The sequence below is a fragment of the Tachysurus vachellii genome, chromosome 18 (assembly GCF_030014155.1).
Source record: "Tachysurus vachellii isolate PV-2020 chromosome 18, HZAU_Pvac_v1, whole genome shotgun sequence".
NCBI classification, from domain to species: domain Eukaryota; kingdom Metazoa; phylum Chordata; class Actinopteri; order Siluriformes; family Bagridae; genus Tachysurus; species Tachysurus vachellii.
The window spans coordinates 15770445-15787051 of record NC_083477.1 but is presented as its reverse complement, the minus strand read 5'-3'; the positions used below and the strand labels follow the sequence as shown (position 1 = coordinate 15787051).

Genomic DNA, 16607 nt, shown 5'->3' with positions numbered 1-16607 from the left:
TATAATTATAATAATTATTATTTGAATCAAATGCATGTTAGCAGTATAAAATCTATTTCTATTGGTTTTAGTCAACAATACCTTATAATGTCTTTCTTTTTCCATTATACTTTTATCCCCTTTTTAGCTCAGTGGTTAAGTTCAAATTCCAGTTCTGTCAATCTGACACTGCAGGGCCTGAGAGCAAAGCTTTACATAAGTGTACGTTGCTTTGTGTAAAGTCATCAACCAAATGCTGCAAATGCTGTAAATATCTGCAGAGGCCCAGATGTATTTATGTAACTGTTTTGAAACAGTGAAGAACGTTTTAAGAATGTGTATGAAAGAATAAAGTTACATTTATGTAGACAATGCAACAAAATGGAAAATAAATTTTAAATGTGTCATTTTTCTGTTTCTTTACTGTATTTTTGAAAAGCCAAATGACAATACAAAGGACACAGGCCCATGGCACAAAAGAAGAATGTGAGAGATGTAAAGAAAAAAAAAAAATTATATTGAACAACATAGACTGATAGAATAGGGGGCATGGTGGCATAGTGGTTAGCACGTTCGCCTCACATCTCCAGGGTTGGGGGTTCGATTCCCGCCTCTGCCTTGTGTGTGTGGAGTTTGCATGTTCTCCCTGTGCCTCGGGGGTTTCCTCCGGGTACTCCGGTTTCCTCCCCCGGTCCAAAGACATGCATGGTAGGTTGATTGGCATCTCTGGAAAATTGTCCGTAGTGTGTGATTGTGTGAGTGAATGAGAGTGTGTGTGTGTGCCCTGTGATGGGTTGGCACTCCGTCCAGGGTGTATCCTGCCTTGATGCCCGATGACGCCTGAGATAGGCACAGGCTCCCCGTGACCCGAGGTAGTTCGGATAAGCGGTAGAAGATGAGTGAGTGAGAGTGAGACTGATAGAATCGAAGGTGCGGTGTATTCAATGTGGTGTACGCGTCACATCCTACTCCGCTCCAGTAGGGGGCGATATCTTTAAGAGTTTAACTCTTTCACGTACTTCCGGTTACGCCATTTTCTTCTGCCAAATGTTCGGTCAGTGTTCCGCGTCTTGGTGATTCACAGACAAATTGTACACAACTCGGTTAAAACATGGGAAGGAAAAAGAAGAAGCAGATGAAGCCTTGGTGTTGGTATCCTTCATGAGAACAGCTGTTCGTTTCGAGATTTGAAGTTTCGTTTTGTTATTCAGCTAGCAAACAAATGTAGCCAAGCTAAAGCAAAACATGATGTCATTCGAAGGCTTATTCCGTTAGTCAGTCATTTATATATATATATATATGTATGTATGTATGTATGTATATATATGTATGTATGTATGTATGTATGTATGTATATGTATATATATATATATATATATATATATATATATATATATATATATGTATATGTATGTATGTATGTATGTATGTATATGTATATATATATATATGTATGTATATGTATATATACATATATATACATATATATATGTATATATATGTATATATATGTATATGTATAAGTGTGTGTGTGTGTGTGTGTGTGTGTGTGTGTGTGTGTGTTCCATGAAGGTACAAAGGAAGCGAGAAGCAGCTACTCCAAACACTGCACATAGTAATATTTAATTCCTGAAGTGTTTAATATCAGTAATATTGTCAATATGTGTTCTGGTTTATTCGATTCAAGGGGCAAATCCCATAGACCGGAGGTATTCAACTAAAATTTAAAGAGGTCCAGTAAGAGAAAATTTCTTGAAACAAAGGTCCGGAAGATCATAATGTCTAACTAGTTAGTGTGATATATATTTAAGTAGCCTAGTAGTTGTATCAACATCTGCAAGCAATCAATACCTGACTGTCAAATCAAATAAATTCAGTACAATTCAAAAACATTTTGACAATATTTATTGTCACGTAACATAGAACTAAACATATGTATGATTGTAGACATGTATAACGTTCTCTCATTAAATAAATAAAAGTAGGGCTACATTTCAAAATAAGAGAAAATAAATAAAATGTGAAAATTGTGTATGTTTAAATAAAGTGCTTAACTTTGCGGTTATGTGGAGGTGCTCATTAGTGAGCCTGGAACTATATTTAGTTTGGATTATGTTCATTGTAGAGAAAGCTGCCTCGCAGTTGTATGTAGAGCCAAACATGGTCAGGATGTACAGGGCTACTTCCCTCAGACGCTGTCTTCAGATTAGAGTGGATATGTTTGTTCAAAAATTTTTTTGTCGTCTCATAATGGTATTTCACAATGCCTCATAACATGAGACATTCTGCTGAAGTGTGACGTGTGAACAGAAATCAGTCTCCATTGCACTCGTCTGTTTCTCTCCCTTTCTCCGTCTCGCGCGTCTGTTTCTCTCCCTTTGTTTTCTACTTCATGTGTAACTTTACTCTAATTCTCTCTCGTCTGTCTTGCACTGTTGAGTTGCAGTGTTTACTTCAGGAACGCACAGACTTGATTGGTCTGTGCGTTTCCATTACCTTTACCGTAAAGGCTGTAAAAGCTGCGCCGGTTAAAATAAAAGCATTTCGTCAAGTTCTAAATCATAACCTTTTGTTTTGGCTGTAGGTCCGGGTCCGGATTGGGCAGCTTCTGGGTCCGGACCCGGACCGCCTGTTAGTGACCTATGCCATAGACTAACAACTGTAAGAGCTCAATGTTGCCTGTAAGAACCTTCATAGTGACTGATTTTCAGGTGATGTTTATGATTTGTCACATGGCTAAGCAGACACTGAACAATGTAAGCTTTCTCTTTTCTGCTGTAGAATTTCACCGTGTTGTATGTGTGACAAATTAAAGGGTTCTTCAATTAATATTTAGACACTACTTGGATAAATCTATTACATTAACCATACTTATTGATATTCTGGGGTCTTGTAAGTTTGTAAAGACATAATTAATCACATAGCTCTAAAAACAGTAAAGGCATTAAGTACAGGAACAAAAGCAGACAAAAGCTACCAGTGATCATTGGTGTAGATGTGACCAAGTACTCTGTATAGATTTCTCCATAAATTTCTCCAGTTGATGACATTAAAATTTCTTTATTTTTTTAAAAAAACGTATGGAAAGGAAATAAAAGTGCCTTAGTACACAAAGTTAGACCAGCCAAAAGCTAATAAAAAGGACAATTTTGTAGGTAATTTGTTAGTACATTTTGTTTTTTTTTTCTAGCTGAGTATCAGAATCAGGTTTATTGGCCAAGAATGTTCACACACACAAGGAATTTGGTTCCAGCTGTTTGTACTCTCAAAAGTACAGACATAAATAACACTATACTATACAAGACGATGAGATACAATATAGATAGAATGAGTATTAAATATGAATATAGAATATGACTGATGGAGTGTACATGGAGTGCAAATAACAGTATTGTGCAGTATTTTGCTTTTTGTACAATATATAGCAGCAGTAGTGTGTGTAACCTATACAGATGATTTGATGACTGACAGTCCTGATAATGCAGTACTTATAGATATGAAGCAGGGAATATAATTATGGAGTGTTTTTGAACAGGGTGAACAGGGGCCTGGGGAAAGAAACTGTTCCTGTGTCTGGCAGTTTTAGTAAGCAAAGTGTCTACCATGATTCCATCTTGCTCCAGTATGACCTTAACTGACAATGCAGGTACTGTAATAGGGATTTTGATGACGAAAAGATTCTTATTCAGCACCAAAAGGCCAAACACTTCAAGTGTCACATATGTCATAAAAAGCTATACACTGGTCCTGGTCTGGCCATCCACTGTATGCAGGTTAGTATGTGTTCATTTTCCATGATCTGTGATCTCCTTGGTGCTTGAGTTTAAATTAAGTTCCCTTTTCTGTTGTGCTGAAGGTTCACAAAGAAACAATTGATGGAGTTCCCAATGCCATACCTGGAAGAACAGACATTGAACTGGAAATTTATGGGATGGAGGGTATTCCAGAGAAAGATATGGAAGAAAGAAGACGAGTACTTGAGCAGAAAACACAGGGTAATTTAATTTACTAAGTCATTTTTTTCTCATGTATTTTGTCTGACCCTTTTATGCATGTCATGTATTTACCCCTAATTACTGGTACATTGTTTATGACTCAGAAAACCAGAAAAAAAAACAGAACCCAGATGACTCTGATGAGGATGATGATGATGATGAGGCAGGACCATCATTCCAGCAAGCAGCAGCCCAGCCTCAGGCTGCTTACGCTCCTATGGCACAGCCTGGAATGGCACCTGTGCCCACACCAGGCATGCCACCTGGGAGCTACTCAGGTGAACCAAATAGTTTGTTTTTAAAAGGCTTTAATAATAAAATAGACTGGCAAAATGCATCTTTTATTTAATATGCATCCTGATGTGTCAGTTGCCAATTCCTGCTGGGATAGGATGAAATACAGCTTGTGCATTATGGACTACATGTGACCCAATATGCTTGAATATTGCCTTTTGTAGTTTTTTTCAGGAAAAGATACAACTGCAGCAAGTGGCAGAGATATGTCAGCACATTGATATGTTTTTATGTTTAATTTGTCCAGGAATGCCACCAATGATGCCTGCGGTCCCTCCCATGATGCCAGGGATGCCCCCAGTCATGCCAGGGATGCCCCCTGGGTAAGAATTTACCAATAACAATGGTGTTTGATCAGATACACTCCACCCGAAAGTATTGGAACATCAAGGCCAATTTTTTTACTATACAATAAGATATTTTGGGTTTGATATCAAGATGAATGAGACAATAGATTATAAATTCACCTTTCATTTCTTAGTATTTACATCTTTGTATTCAAGAGGTTTAGTTAGTCATCTGCACTGTGAAAACACAATGGTTTATACAGCACAATGAATTTCTTACTTTGCACGTCTCCCTTAGCAAACAAAAAAATACAGTATATACATATTAAGACTTAAGTAAGGTGCTCAGTGTGTTGTGTGGCAGCAGCCAGTGGGGGTTATGGGGTGTGAGGTAGTGGTGGTGTGTTGTTCAGGAGTCTAATGGCTTGTGAATAGAAGCTGTTTGAGGGTCTGACTTATTTACTCTTATATACACTTACAGTATTTACGGTGTACTGTGTTAGTTTAATTGTTTTAACAATAACTCTGAATGTCTACTCTTGGTATGAACCCTGGTTTATGTGAAGACTGCATTTGTTGTTAAAAAGGATAAGGTCTAAAGAAACATTTTATTTACCAGTTTACAGAGAATTGCATAAAATCTAATTGGATCATCACAACCTGCCAAGACAATAACAATAAATACATCTGTCCTGTTCCTATATTTTAGCTCAAGTAATAATGGGAGTGGTCATCTGACTATAACTATCTATAACTAGTTAAAGCAAAAATTCTGATCTATCGTCTCATGTTCATCTTTTAAGCTCAGAATTGGCTTGGTCTTATATGTTTGGAGGGAAATGTATAAGTTTTGTGGTAATAATGCCTTGAACTTTTTCCATACTGTCAGTGACACAATCTGTTTCCCCCCAGCATGATGCCCATGGGTGGGATGATGCCACCTGGACCAGGAATGCCTCCGATGATGCCAGGCATGCCACCAGGTGCAGTTCTTTATTTATCGATTTTATTACGTTGGATTAAACAAGGTTGTACTATATGATATGAGTTCTCACTTTTTTGGGTATAATTTACCTCAGGAACCACTAAAATAGTAAGTATAGTAAAATACATTATGTCATAGTATAATAAAATATTATATAATAATTTTAATTATTAAAAAATAAGGTTTTTCTCTCATTGCCTACTATGTGTTCTCCTATTTATTATATAATCAGTATGCAATTGAACCATGTTATCAGTACGTTGAGATTTTTTGTGTGGCTTCTTTACCTAGCATTTTCTTAGCTATGTAGAAGCTTTTTGGATTTTTACATTTGATATGCAGCTAAAATTATTCATACGGAGCTTTGCTGATTGTACCTTTGATCAGTTTCCGCTGATAAAATGTTTTTTTGAAGTAAGCGTGCCCTTGCTGTAAGCAGATTCATTGTGTGGTGCCTAGCATTTATCCTGATTCTACCCTTGTGTACAGTGAATGCTAGCATATGCTAGTGATTACAAACACGTGACAAAAACCCAGCCACTTTGGTTGCCCAAGCCATTGTGCCCTTAGTTCCGTTCCCAAGTCCAGATTGATGGGGAGGGTTGGAAGGTCATCCAGAATAAAACCTGTGCCAAATCAAGTATGCTGATCATACACCAGAAATACATATTGGATCGGTTGAGGCCTGAGTTACCAACAACCTCCACTTATGGAATCTGTGCTACTGTTGGGTGAGGAAGAGCGGAAAACCATCTCCAGAATCAATGGCAGAGAAGGAAGTGTAGGATTGTGGATTTGAGAGACAGAACTCTAAATGTTTGCACTATGACTGATAAAGGGAGAGAGTTAGCTGTCTATGGTGTGGAGAAAGGTGGACATGCTTTATTTATTAGAGCATAAGGCTAGGCTTATTGGAGGTGAGTTCAAACTGTCAGTGTAGGGGTGGGGTACATGGGGTGGGGATTACATGGGGTAATCCTGAAGTGAGAGTTTATTAGGAGTGAAAACTGTGTCTGACAGAGTGATGATTATGAGGCTGGAAATTGAAGGGGTGTTGATAAATGTCATCAGTGCATATGCCCCACTAGTGTGGTGTGTGATGGAGGAGAAAGATGGTTTTTGGAGTGAGTTAGATGAAGCGGTGGAGAGTATACCCAAAGAAGAAAGAGTAGTGATTGGAGCAGATTTCAATTGGATTTCAGATTGCCATGTAGGTGAAGGGAACAGAGGTGATGTGATGATAGGTAGGTACAGCATCACAGAGAGGAATGTGGAAAGACAAATGGTCAAAGATTTTGCAAAAAGGATGGAAATGGCAGTGGTGAATACATATACAGTGATACCTCGAGATACGAGTGCATTGACATACAAATTTTTTGAGATACGAGCTGTGATTCGACCAAATTTTTGCCTTGAGATACGAACAAATTTTTGAGATACGAGCATCCGAGCCGACGCTGCAGAACAAAGACCCACAACAACATCGTGTGCTCTGTTTCCCCCGCCTCAGCTTCCCGTGTCTCACTCGGTTAGTGTTTGTGTAGCTCATTTTAACACTTGTGTAAAGCTCTGCTTGTATTTTGTGCTTTTATTTTGCGTACAGTACTTAAGTTATGTAACTTTATCGCATTTAAAACCATGGGTCCTAAGAAAGTGAGTGTAAAGGACCGTGTTGTGAAGTTTAGTTAAGTTCCATTTAAGTGTAAAGTAGCATTAAGTGTGTACAGTAGCGAGCAAGTGAACGAAAGTGAAAGTGTACGTACGAGACCGAGACAAAGTTCCTCCTAACTCCTCCGCCTGTTTACTCCTCCCTCAACCTCCGTGCACATCTTCCGTTAGCTCAAGTCGTCTGATCTCCAAGGTAAATAATACACTTTATAGTAAAACCAGTTTTTTTAACATTCTCTTTTATTACTGTTTGTTTTATACAATATTTGTCATTTATAAATACAGGTACTGTACATTTTTCATATTCAAAACACAAACAAAACAACTGGAGTGGAATTTTGCGAGCTGGAACGGATTACTGGGATTTCAATTAATTTAAATGGGGAAATTGTTTTGAGATACGAGCAATTTGAGATACGAGCAAAGTCATGGAACGAATTAAACTTGTATCTCGAGGTATTACTGTATTTATATATATATATATATATATATATATATATATATATATATATATATATATATAAAAGGAGGAGCACAGGGTTGCGTGTAAAGAGTAAAGGAATGTGTACAGTAATACAGTGTACAGGACTGTAATATTCAATTAAATTCAAGATTCAATTAAATTTATTTGTACGGCTTTAACAATTCACATTGTCTCAAAGCAGCTTTACAGAAGTATAGAACCAATAAAAACTTGAAAGTTTAAAATTAAGTTATTATATATCTCTAAAATCTATTACTAATGAGCATGTCAGAGGCGATGGTGGCAAGGAAAAACTCAAGAACCTTGAGAGGAACCAGGCTCAGAAAGGATCTCATCCTAATTTGGGTGACACTGGACTGTAAATAATGTTTTTTCTACAACAGGTTGTTGTTGAGAGAATTTGCGCTGACCCATTAGTTCCTCAGGAACTCTTGGTTGCCTAATTCCAGAGTTCACCACAGACCCCACACTAATGAAGGCCCAACCATGAAGCTGGCATACACAGCAGTGGTTCAGAGAAGGCATGACTGTCTCCGGGCAGCCCCATCCACAGCAATTCCATGAGTCACTGTCTGTTCATGCAGATCAATCCCCAGCAGAGTGCACACCAGGCGGCGATACTCCAACCCAGGGGGTAGGGCGCCAGGTTTGATGAAGGTCTGGAAGAAGAGGCAAGATCAAGCAATCTGAAAAAGATTAGAGACTGTAAGGTGGTGGCTGGGGAGAGTGTCTTTAGACAGCACCGGATGGTGCTCTGTATGATGACATTGAAAGCGAAGACATAAAGGAGAACTGAATCCAGGAATCCTGAGAACTGAATCCAGAATCAGATGGTGGATGCTGAAGAAGGAAGACTATTGTGTGAATTTCATAGAGGAGATGGGACAGGTGCTAGGAAGTGATGAAAGACAGGACAATTGGGTAATTATTACAGTTACTGTCAATAAGGGAGACAGCAAGGAAGGTATTAGGTGTGACATCTGAACAGAGGAAGGAAGACAAAGAGATTTGTGGTTGAATGAGGAAGTACAGGAAAGCATAAGGAGAGAAGCTGGTGAGAAAGAATTGGGAAGGCATCGAGATGAAGAAAGTAAACAGGAGTACATGGCTATGCAGTGCAATGTGAAGAGAGACATGGCGAAGGCAAAGGAAAAGATGTATAGAAAGCTATATGAGAAGTTGGATAAAAAGCATTTGTACCTATTGGCTAGTCAGAGAATGAGCTGGGAGGAATGTGATCCAGGTTAGGTTCTGTTGCAATAAGAAATGTGCTGACAAGAAATGAAAATGTGTTGAGAAGGTGGAAGGAATACTTTAAGGAGCTTATGAATGAAGAAAATGAGAGATCAAAGGCTTGATGTTGTAGGGATGCAGTGCAGGGGATTAGTACGGATGAAGTAAGGACAGCTATTTAAGAGGATGAATAGTGGAAAGGCAGTTGGCCCAGATGAGATACCAGTGCAGGCATGGAGATGTTTAGGAGAGAAGGCAGTGGACTTTTTAGCCAGAGGAGAGGTGATAATCTGTTAGCAGCAATGTGGATTCAAGCCAGGGAAGACACTACAGGTGCTATGTTTGCTACGAAAGTGTTGATGGACGAGTATAGAGAAGATCAGAAGGAGTTGTTTTGTGTGGTTGTGGATTTAGAGAAAGCTTACGACAGGGTACCTCTAGAGTTATTGTGTACAGGTATTGTATGAGGAAGTAGGGAGTGGCAGAGAAGTATGTGAGGGTGCTGCAGGATATGTATGAGGACAGTGTGAAAGTGAGGTGTGCAATAGGAATGACGGACTATTTCATGGTTCATGGTGGAACTGGGATTGCATCAAGGCTCAGTTCTTAGTCCTTTCTTGTTTTCAATGGTGATGGAAGAGGTTGAGATAAGCCTGGAGAGGTGGAGGTACACACCAAATAGAAGGGGAATAAAAGGCAGTAGAAACAAGAGTACATGCATGTAAATGAGTGGGAGAACAGCAAAATGGTACAGTTGCAAGGAGTAGATCTGAGGAAGTTGGATGAGTTTAAATGCTTTCGGTCAACTGTCCAAAGTAATAGTGGTAGAGAACTGAAGTAGAGTGTTAAGGAAGGGTGGAGTGGGTGGAGAAGAGTGGCAGGAGTGATTTGGGATAGAAAGGTGTCTGCAAGAGTGAAAAGGAAATTTTACAAGACTATTTTTATGAGCAATGTTGTATGGTTTGGAGATGATGCCGGTGAGTAAAAGACGGGAGGCAGAGCTGAATGTGCTGCGATTTGCATTAGGAGTGACACGGATGGACAGGGTCGGAAATTATATTAGAGTGACAACGCAGGTAGGACGTTTTGGAGGCAGTGCAAGTTGAGATGGTTTGGCCACATTCAGAGGAGGGATATTGTGTATATTGAAAGAAGAATGCTGAGGATGAAGCTACTGGGCAAGTGGAGAAGTGGAAGGCCAAGGAGAAGAGGTTTATGGATGTGGTGCGGGAAGACATGCAGGTGGTTGGGGTGACCGAGGAAGATGCAGAGGATGGGCTGAGATTAAGAGAAATTATCCGCTGTGGCAACCCTTCACAGGAGAAGCCGAAAGAAAAATACTTGCTGTTCAGTTCAAATAAGTCAGATGATTGATTCATGAAATGATGCAGTGAATGATGCGTCAGATTTGGACTTAAAGTCGTTTCTGTGTCATTCACCGCAATGTAAATTTAGCTGCAGCCTAGTAATTCAGTGCAACACATCTTTTCCCACTCTGCGTCCCACACTTTGACAACCGAAAGGGATTTACATATGCTTAAAAGAAATGGTTAAAGTCCTCTGTGATTTGTTTTTCATAACAGGCATGCCTCCTCCTATGGGCCATCGTCCAGGTATGAGCCACATGCCTCAGGCTCCTGCCTCCGCCACGTCAGGCATGATGCCAAGAGCAGCCACACCTGCAGCCACAGTTGCTTCTCCACAGCCTGCTGTAACCAAGCCCTTGTTCCCTAGTGCAGGACAGGTGTGCCCACATTTCTCTTTTGTTTTATATTTTGAATAATCCTTAATAACTAGAGATACAGTCCCATAACTTGGGTTAGTATAATTATAGACTCCATATGCAGACTATTAGCGATGCATATTATTCAGATCAGGGCGTTTTTATTAGTTAATTAAAAGCTTGGTATTGAATGTGTTTTGTTAGCAGAGATTAGTAGTGCTCACGTGCTACTATCATTAGCCACTTTTCACACACCTTTTAAAGGGTACATTGTAAATATACACTGATTTTTTGAGAGTATGAAACACAATGAAGTTATTAATGCACCTGTGTTGAGGGATTTTGCTCTTTGCTTTTTCTCCATGCTGCAGATGGGGACTCGAGCTCCCAGCACAAGCTCAGCCTCCTCCAGTATGGACACTTTGTCAGCACCCTCTAAGCCGCTGTCGCAAGTATGCAGCAGCCAGCTGACCTAGTGAAACTAGGCTTTTACAAAACTATTAAAGCTAGCAACAGCTATACTGGTGCACTTGTATGCACAATGCTTCTCTGCATAATCATTATTGCCCAGTCTCTTATTATCCTTTTCCGCTGATGGGGTGCCAGTACCTGATCTCATTCTTTTTCTTTTTTTTTCCAAAATTAATTTGAGAAGTCTGGTTCTTGGTGGGTTTGCTGGTACCAGCACCTTATTGGTAGAAAAAAAAACAGTAGCTAGTATACCCTTGGAGGACCAGAGCACTGTGCAGTTTGTCTTTTCTGCTCTATAACCAAAAAGCTAAATTAACTATTAATAAATTGTAGATGCTTCTCTTGAAAATAGCTGTTTAGTGTCATGGCCCTCCAGGACCAGACATGGCTAATGGGAATGTTTATCATGGATACTATTAGATGTTTTAATGATTATAACTCATTTAGGTTCTTCTTTATCTCCAGGCTGTGCCTGGGGCAGCAGCAGCCACTTCTGCTGCTCCCAAAGCCACATTCCCAGCATACAGCCAGCCTACGCCCTCTGCTGCAAGCGCAGGTAGCACTGTGGCCAAACCTGCCACCCCCATTACAAGTAAGCCTGCCACCCTCACCACTACCAGTGCAACCAGTAAGTTGATCCACCCTGATGAGGATATCTCTCTGGTAAGTGTCCAAATATGGCTCCACCATTGTAAAGTAAGTAATTATATCAGAATGTAGGTACCATGAATGCTATAAAATTTTAGGCTGGACTGCTATATATATATTTTTTATTGCTTACTCATTGTGTAACTTGAACAGCAGGCATTTGCAATCTTGTCTAATTGCAATTTGTCTCATTTTCTGTGTGTCAGGAGGAGCTACGTGCTCAACTACCACGATACCAGTGTAAGATCCCTAGCACAGGGCAGGCACACATTAGCACTCCTCCTGTTGGGCCAATGGGAGGGGTGTTGCCTGCTCAGCAAGGTGCTTCTCCACAACAGCCAGGTGCCAGGCATCCCCTGCATGGTACAATCACTTTTTGGGTTCATTTTTATTTGATGCAAGAGATGAATATAGATGTAATATATATTGAATATATATATAACCCCTCTTTTTCTCTCCTTTAAATCAGGGCCATATGGTACCCCATCCCAGACAGTGCCTGGCTATGTGCCAGGGGCAATGTCACCTTACGGACAAGGACCCCCAATGGTTCCTCCTTACCAGGGAGCTCCCCCAAGGCCGCCCATGGCCATGAGGCCTCCTGTAATGTCCCAGGGAGGCCGTTATTGAAGCTCAAACACCAGTCTCCGATAGGTTTGGTGATTCAACCATTTTCTCATGTAATGGTGTTCTTAAGAAGCCAAATCATTAAGCATAATTGTAATTCAGTTTAATAAGGGAAATGGAAAAACAGCACTGGTTTACGCATGAAACTTTGAATTTTGCATAGTTTTTATTTGAACCTCTAATATGTTGCCGATTCTATAGTGTGGCTTTTTTCCTCCCCCTATGTTCCGTTTAGGTTTTTAGAAGTGAAGTTTAGTAAATATGGTTCGTAATAATTTGAAGCGGCTGGAGTAACGTGAACAGTACTGCACCTTTTATCAAGGCAAGTCTTTGTAAACATACTACTGTACTAAACAAATTAAGCCTTCACAGCACCTTTGGTGCTGTTGGACTCCATGTCCCCAGCTTTGCTTGGTGAGGGCTTCACTTAGCTATAACTGTTTTTGTATGCCTGCTTATCCTTATCTACACAGTAAATTCTAAAAGTAATAGCTGATGTCAAAAGTGTCTGTATTATTATGAAAACTGTAATAAACGGTGTTGAAAACTTAAGACTGTTTCTTCATGACAGAGCGATGGATCTGTTCAAAGGTTTGTACTGGCTGCATGATTGTGATATGTGAAAGCAATGAAGTATCATTTGTTCACAACATCAACCCAGTCATCCACATTCATTTTAAATAACCCATGCAATAGTGTTTTAACTCCTGGCCTAATGAGGAGAACACAGTTTTAAGGAAAATAAGAATATGGATGGCTTGTGTGTCTTGTCAAAATCAGTGTGTCATATTCATTGAAGTAAGTCACACTCTCAGACCTAAAATAACATTCTTTTGGGTGGGGGGGTTAATTCTAGTATGTGGTCACGAAAAGATTCAGTCTAATGTGGTTTTGGGTGTCTATCTTGGGTGTGATTGGGGGGGGGGAGATGGGGGGGGGGGATGTAAGTTGAAACAGAAGTACTTTTGGACCCAGGTGACTGTGTTGCTAAACTGAGGATCTTTCTTCTTCCTGTAGCGATGCCATGGGACCGGCTGAGGTTGAGTCTCACTGGTGCCCTGTTCAGGCTGAGGCAAGTCACATGTTTTTCTCTTTAATTTCTTACGAGCGGGGGGCCCTCACAGCCTCATGGCTGTTGGATTCCAATGTCCCCAAACTTGTAGCAAGTTTGGTGATGGCCCCTGTTATTATTCACATTAGAAAAAAACCTATAACTAACCTCTACTGCTTTTGTTTCCAAAGTGCAGAGGTGGGAACAAGTAACAAGTAAGTTTCAAGTCATAATACTCAAGTCCCAAGTAAAGTCAGAGGGGTCCCAAATCCTGAACAAGTTTAAGTGCGTTCCTTACCGAATTGATTCCCATTTCCATATTTTACTTCAACAAAGTATGGTGAATTAAAGCCATGGTAATATATTCATAAACTGTTAACAAGAGTATAAACAAAAAAATTATTTTATCCACACCTAAAATGACACGTGCCACCGAAGACTAAAAAGTAGTGTAAACAAGTTTTGTCCATTGATTTGAAATTAAAAGCACTTATTCATGTTTTCTCGCTTTGCAAATAACAATTTCTGAAGGTTGTCAGTTGTTTTCCACAAACCTATAATGTGCATCAGGCATACATAAAATGATATTTCACAGGGATGTCAGCCTCCAGTCCTGCTGGGATACCTTAGAAATATGTCACCTTGTGATTCTCCAAATATAGCTCATGAAGTTCTCTGCAATTATCTGTTGAGTTTGTTTAGGTGTGTTTAAATGTAGATGAAATGCTAACATTTTTGTCTGGAGTCTGACACCTAATATAGTATTTAGTTCCACTGCTCAGTTGGTAAGTACATTAACTTCAAATTAAAAGTAATGGTGCTGTCACATTCAGGAAATTGTAATAATAATAATTATATATATATATATATACACACGCACACGCACACACACACACACACACACACACACACACACACTATTTATGATTTACCCTCAGGATTGATAAGCAGAAACTTCTTACCTCATATTAATCAACCTGTAATGCTCAGTCCTTCTTAGGCTCAATTATCGGATACATCTGGTGCTTAAATAACTGCTAGTAGATTTCTAATTATTTATGTACTGTAGATCTAGATATACCCTTTTTGTGCCTTGTGGCTCTAGTTCACTCTTCTCCACTACTCAAGTAGGTGCTAGTGACCATCAAATGTAAAGTATTAATGTTCTTTCTTAGAGCCCATATTAGAGTAACATTTACAAAGTCGATAGATGGGCAAAACCCAAAGCAAATTTCTGAGCTTTGGTGTGATGCAGCCAAAACTTACAGCTACAGCAGATATTCAGATATTTTTCTAAATTGATTTCTGAAATGTTTTCTAAAATGACACAAAATGAGTACTCACTTATACAGTATGCAATAACAATTTCTTTTAGATTATACACGTGACATTTACAGTGCTGTTTGTTGCTCTTGCTCTTCCTGTTTGTTTCACATCAGATACTGATCATATTACCTGTTGTGTTTAAGTGTCATTGTCTCAGGCTAGGCTTTCAAATGGTAAGCTTTGTATCCAGATCTTTGTTTATTTAAATTTTTTAAATACAAATCTTTTTAAATAAATGGTTTGACTGTGTTTTTTTTCTTTGATAGCTGTGTTTCAGCTGATTTTCTTTAGACTACCTGTAGACCAGATCAAATTTTATATATAGCTTTTCTACATATTTTATATGTAGAAAAATGACATCAATTGCACACCTCTAATTTGTATACCACCATAATAGAGTTGAAGCATTCAATATGTGATGGAAGTAGACTTCCAGCTTTATTAAAAAATATGTAAAATATTGCATTAGCTGTTTATTTTGAAAAACCCAAAACCTATAGCAGACCTATACCAGAAACAAGGCGGCCAAATCAAAAATTTGTTACATTTTCATAAAGAAGCAATGCACTAGGGAGCTCAGTAGCACCAGACAAATAAACTAGATGATTCTAGAAGTAAAACCCCTTCACATCATCTAGTCAAGTCAAGAATACGCTCAAGGAGGTAGGCGTATCATTGTCAGTGTACAATCATGAGGCGCATTTACATTTAAATCTATGGCATTTGGAAGACGCCCTTATACAAAAGTGCTTTTTTGAACCAAGAAGGGGAAAAATGCTAGGATTAGCTAGAAAGTATAGACTCCGAGCATCTGCTGATCGAAGCAGTAGGATGAATTCTAAAGTGTCTAGCGCTATACTTTCTGCACAGGTTCAGTCAAATGCTGCAAAACTGAAAGTGATGGTGCTTCATGGTACAGATGGATAATGACCTGAAGCATACCACAAAATCAACCCAAGAGCTGCTTAAAGCAAATAAAAGGAATTTTCTTAAATGGTCAAGTCAGTCAACTTTTTACTTACCGAAGACATAACTGACGGCAAAAAGACTCATAAACAAGCAGGTGCTGAGGGAAAGCACTGAAAAAACATCTGGTATTACTTTTATTTTAAGAGAATGGTGTACAGTTAACTGTACATTCAATGAATTTTTAAAAAAGGTTTTTTAAAAGAAATTACAATTTCGTGGTTTCTTAATGCCCTAGAAATACTACACATGAATTTCAAATATACTTTAATGGATAATAATGAAAAGAAAGCTGTGATTGTTTTTATAACAAAATAGTAACGGTATGAGCATCTGAGTATCATTAGAAAAGTGTTTTCCTCCCTTAGAGAAATAAAGTATACATAAAGACTACATTGTACGTGTTTTTTTTTTCCACTGTGCACTTTATTTTGTATATAAATCATGGAAAATTAATCAGCTCAGTAATTATTCAAAGCGTGTGACCTGACGCCAGCACCAGCTCAGTGATGTCCAATAGTGCTTTAAAAGTTATTTGTAGTTATTTGGACTCTGGAATCCATGCCCCTCAGGATGATGCTACTTTTCCTTATAACATGGCTCATAGTGACAAAACTGCTATACTGTCTATATTGATAAGTTCAGATATATTGAGATCTGATCAAGGATTTAACATGTTTTCTTTCCTTGGAATAAACCAAACGAAAAGGTTATTTTGCTGCAATTATATGCTCAGTGCTTGCTTTAATAGTGACTACTTGGGGCGACTGCTCATTCATACTGTTATCCAATCAGCCAATGAAATCTTTAAGTTACACATGTAACCTGGTTCTACATTTACGCCATTTATCAGATGCCGTTATCCAGAGC

General features: G+C 38.9%; 1 protein-coding gene across 5 annotated transcripts; it reads left to right on the top strand.

Moving 5' to 3' along the window:
- Positions 1-1000: 1000 nt before the first annotated feature.
- On the top strand, positions 1001-15965 carry znf207a (zinc finger protein 207, a). 5 transcript variants are annotated; one of them, XR_009649877.1, is made up of 13 exons: positions 1001-1131; positions 3626-3752; positions 3836-3974; positions 4079-4252; positions 4516-4591; positions 5468-5538; positions 10509-10669; positions 11020-11100; positions 11585-11782; positions 11974-12130; positions 12237-12421; positions 12630-12716; positions 13412-15965. XR_009649877.1 is itself a non-coding variant. In XM_060892011.1 (12 exons), exons 1-11 carry the CDS (start codon positions 1091-1093, stop codon positions 12395-12397), a joined length of 1386 nt encoding a protein of 461 aa, XP_060747994.1. In that variant the 5' UTR covers positions 1001-1090; the 3' UTR covers positions 12398-12421; positions 12630-12946. The 5 variants fall into 5 exon arrangements, 4 of the variants coding, with proteins under 4 accessions (XP_060747994.1, XP_060747995.1, XP_060747992.1 ...); XM_060892011.1 differs by lacking the exon at positions 13412-15965 and having other exon boundaries at positions 12630-12946; XM_060892012.1 differs by lacking the exon at positions 13412-15965 and having other exon boundaries at positions 12237-12426; positions 12630-12946.
- The last annotated feature ends 642 nt before the right edge of the window (positions 15966-16607 follow it).

Bases quoted from the DNA above. Each gene is read 5' to 3' on its own strand.
- znf207a (XM_060892011.1), top strand. From the start codon at position 1,091: ATGGGAAGGAAAAAGAAGAAGCAGATGAAGCCTTGGTGTTG. The intron at 1,132-3,625 runs GTATCCTTCATG...CTGACAATGCAG, and splicing joins CAGATGAAGCCTTGGTGTTG to GTACTGTAATAGGGATTTTG. The intron at 3,975-4,078 runs GTAATTTAATTT...TTTATGACTCAG, and splicing joins ACTTGAGCAGAAAACACAGG to AAAACCAGAAAAAAAAACAG.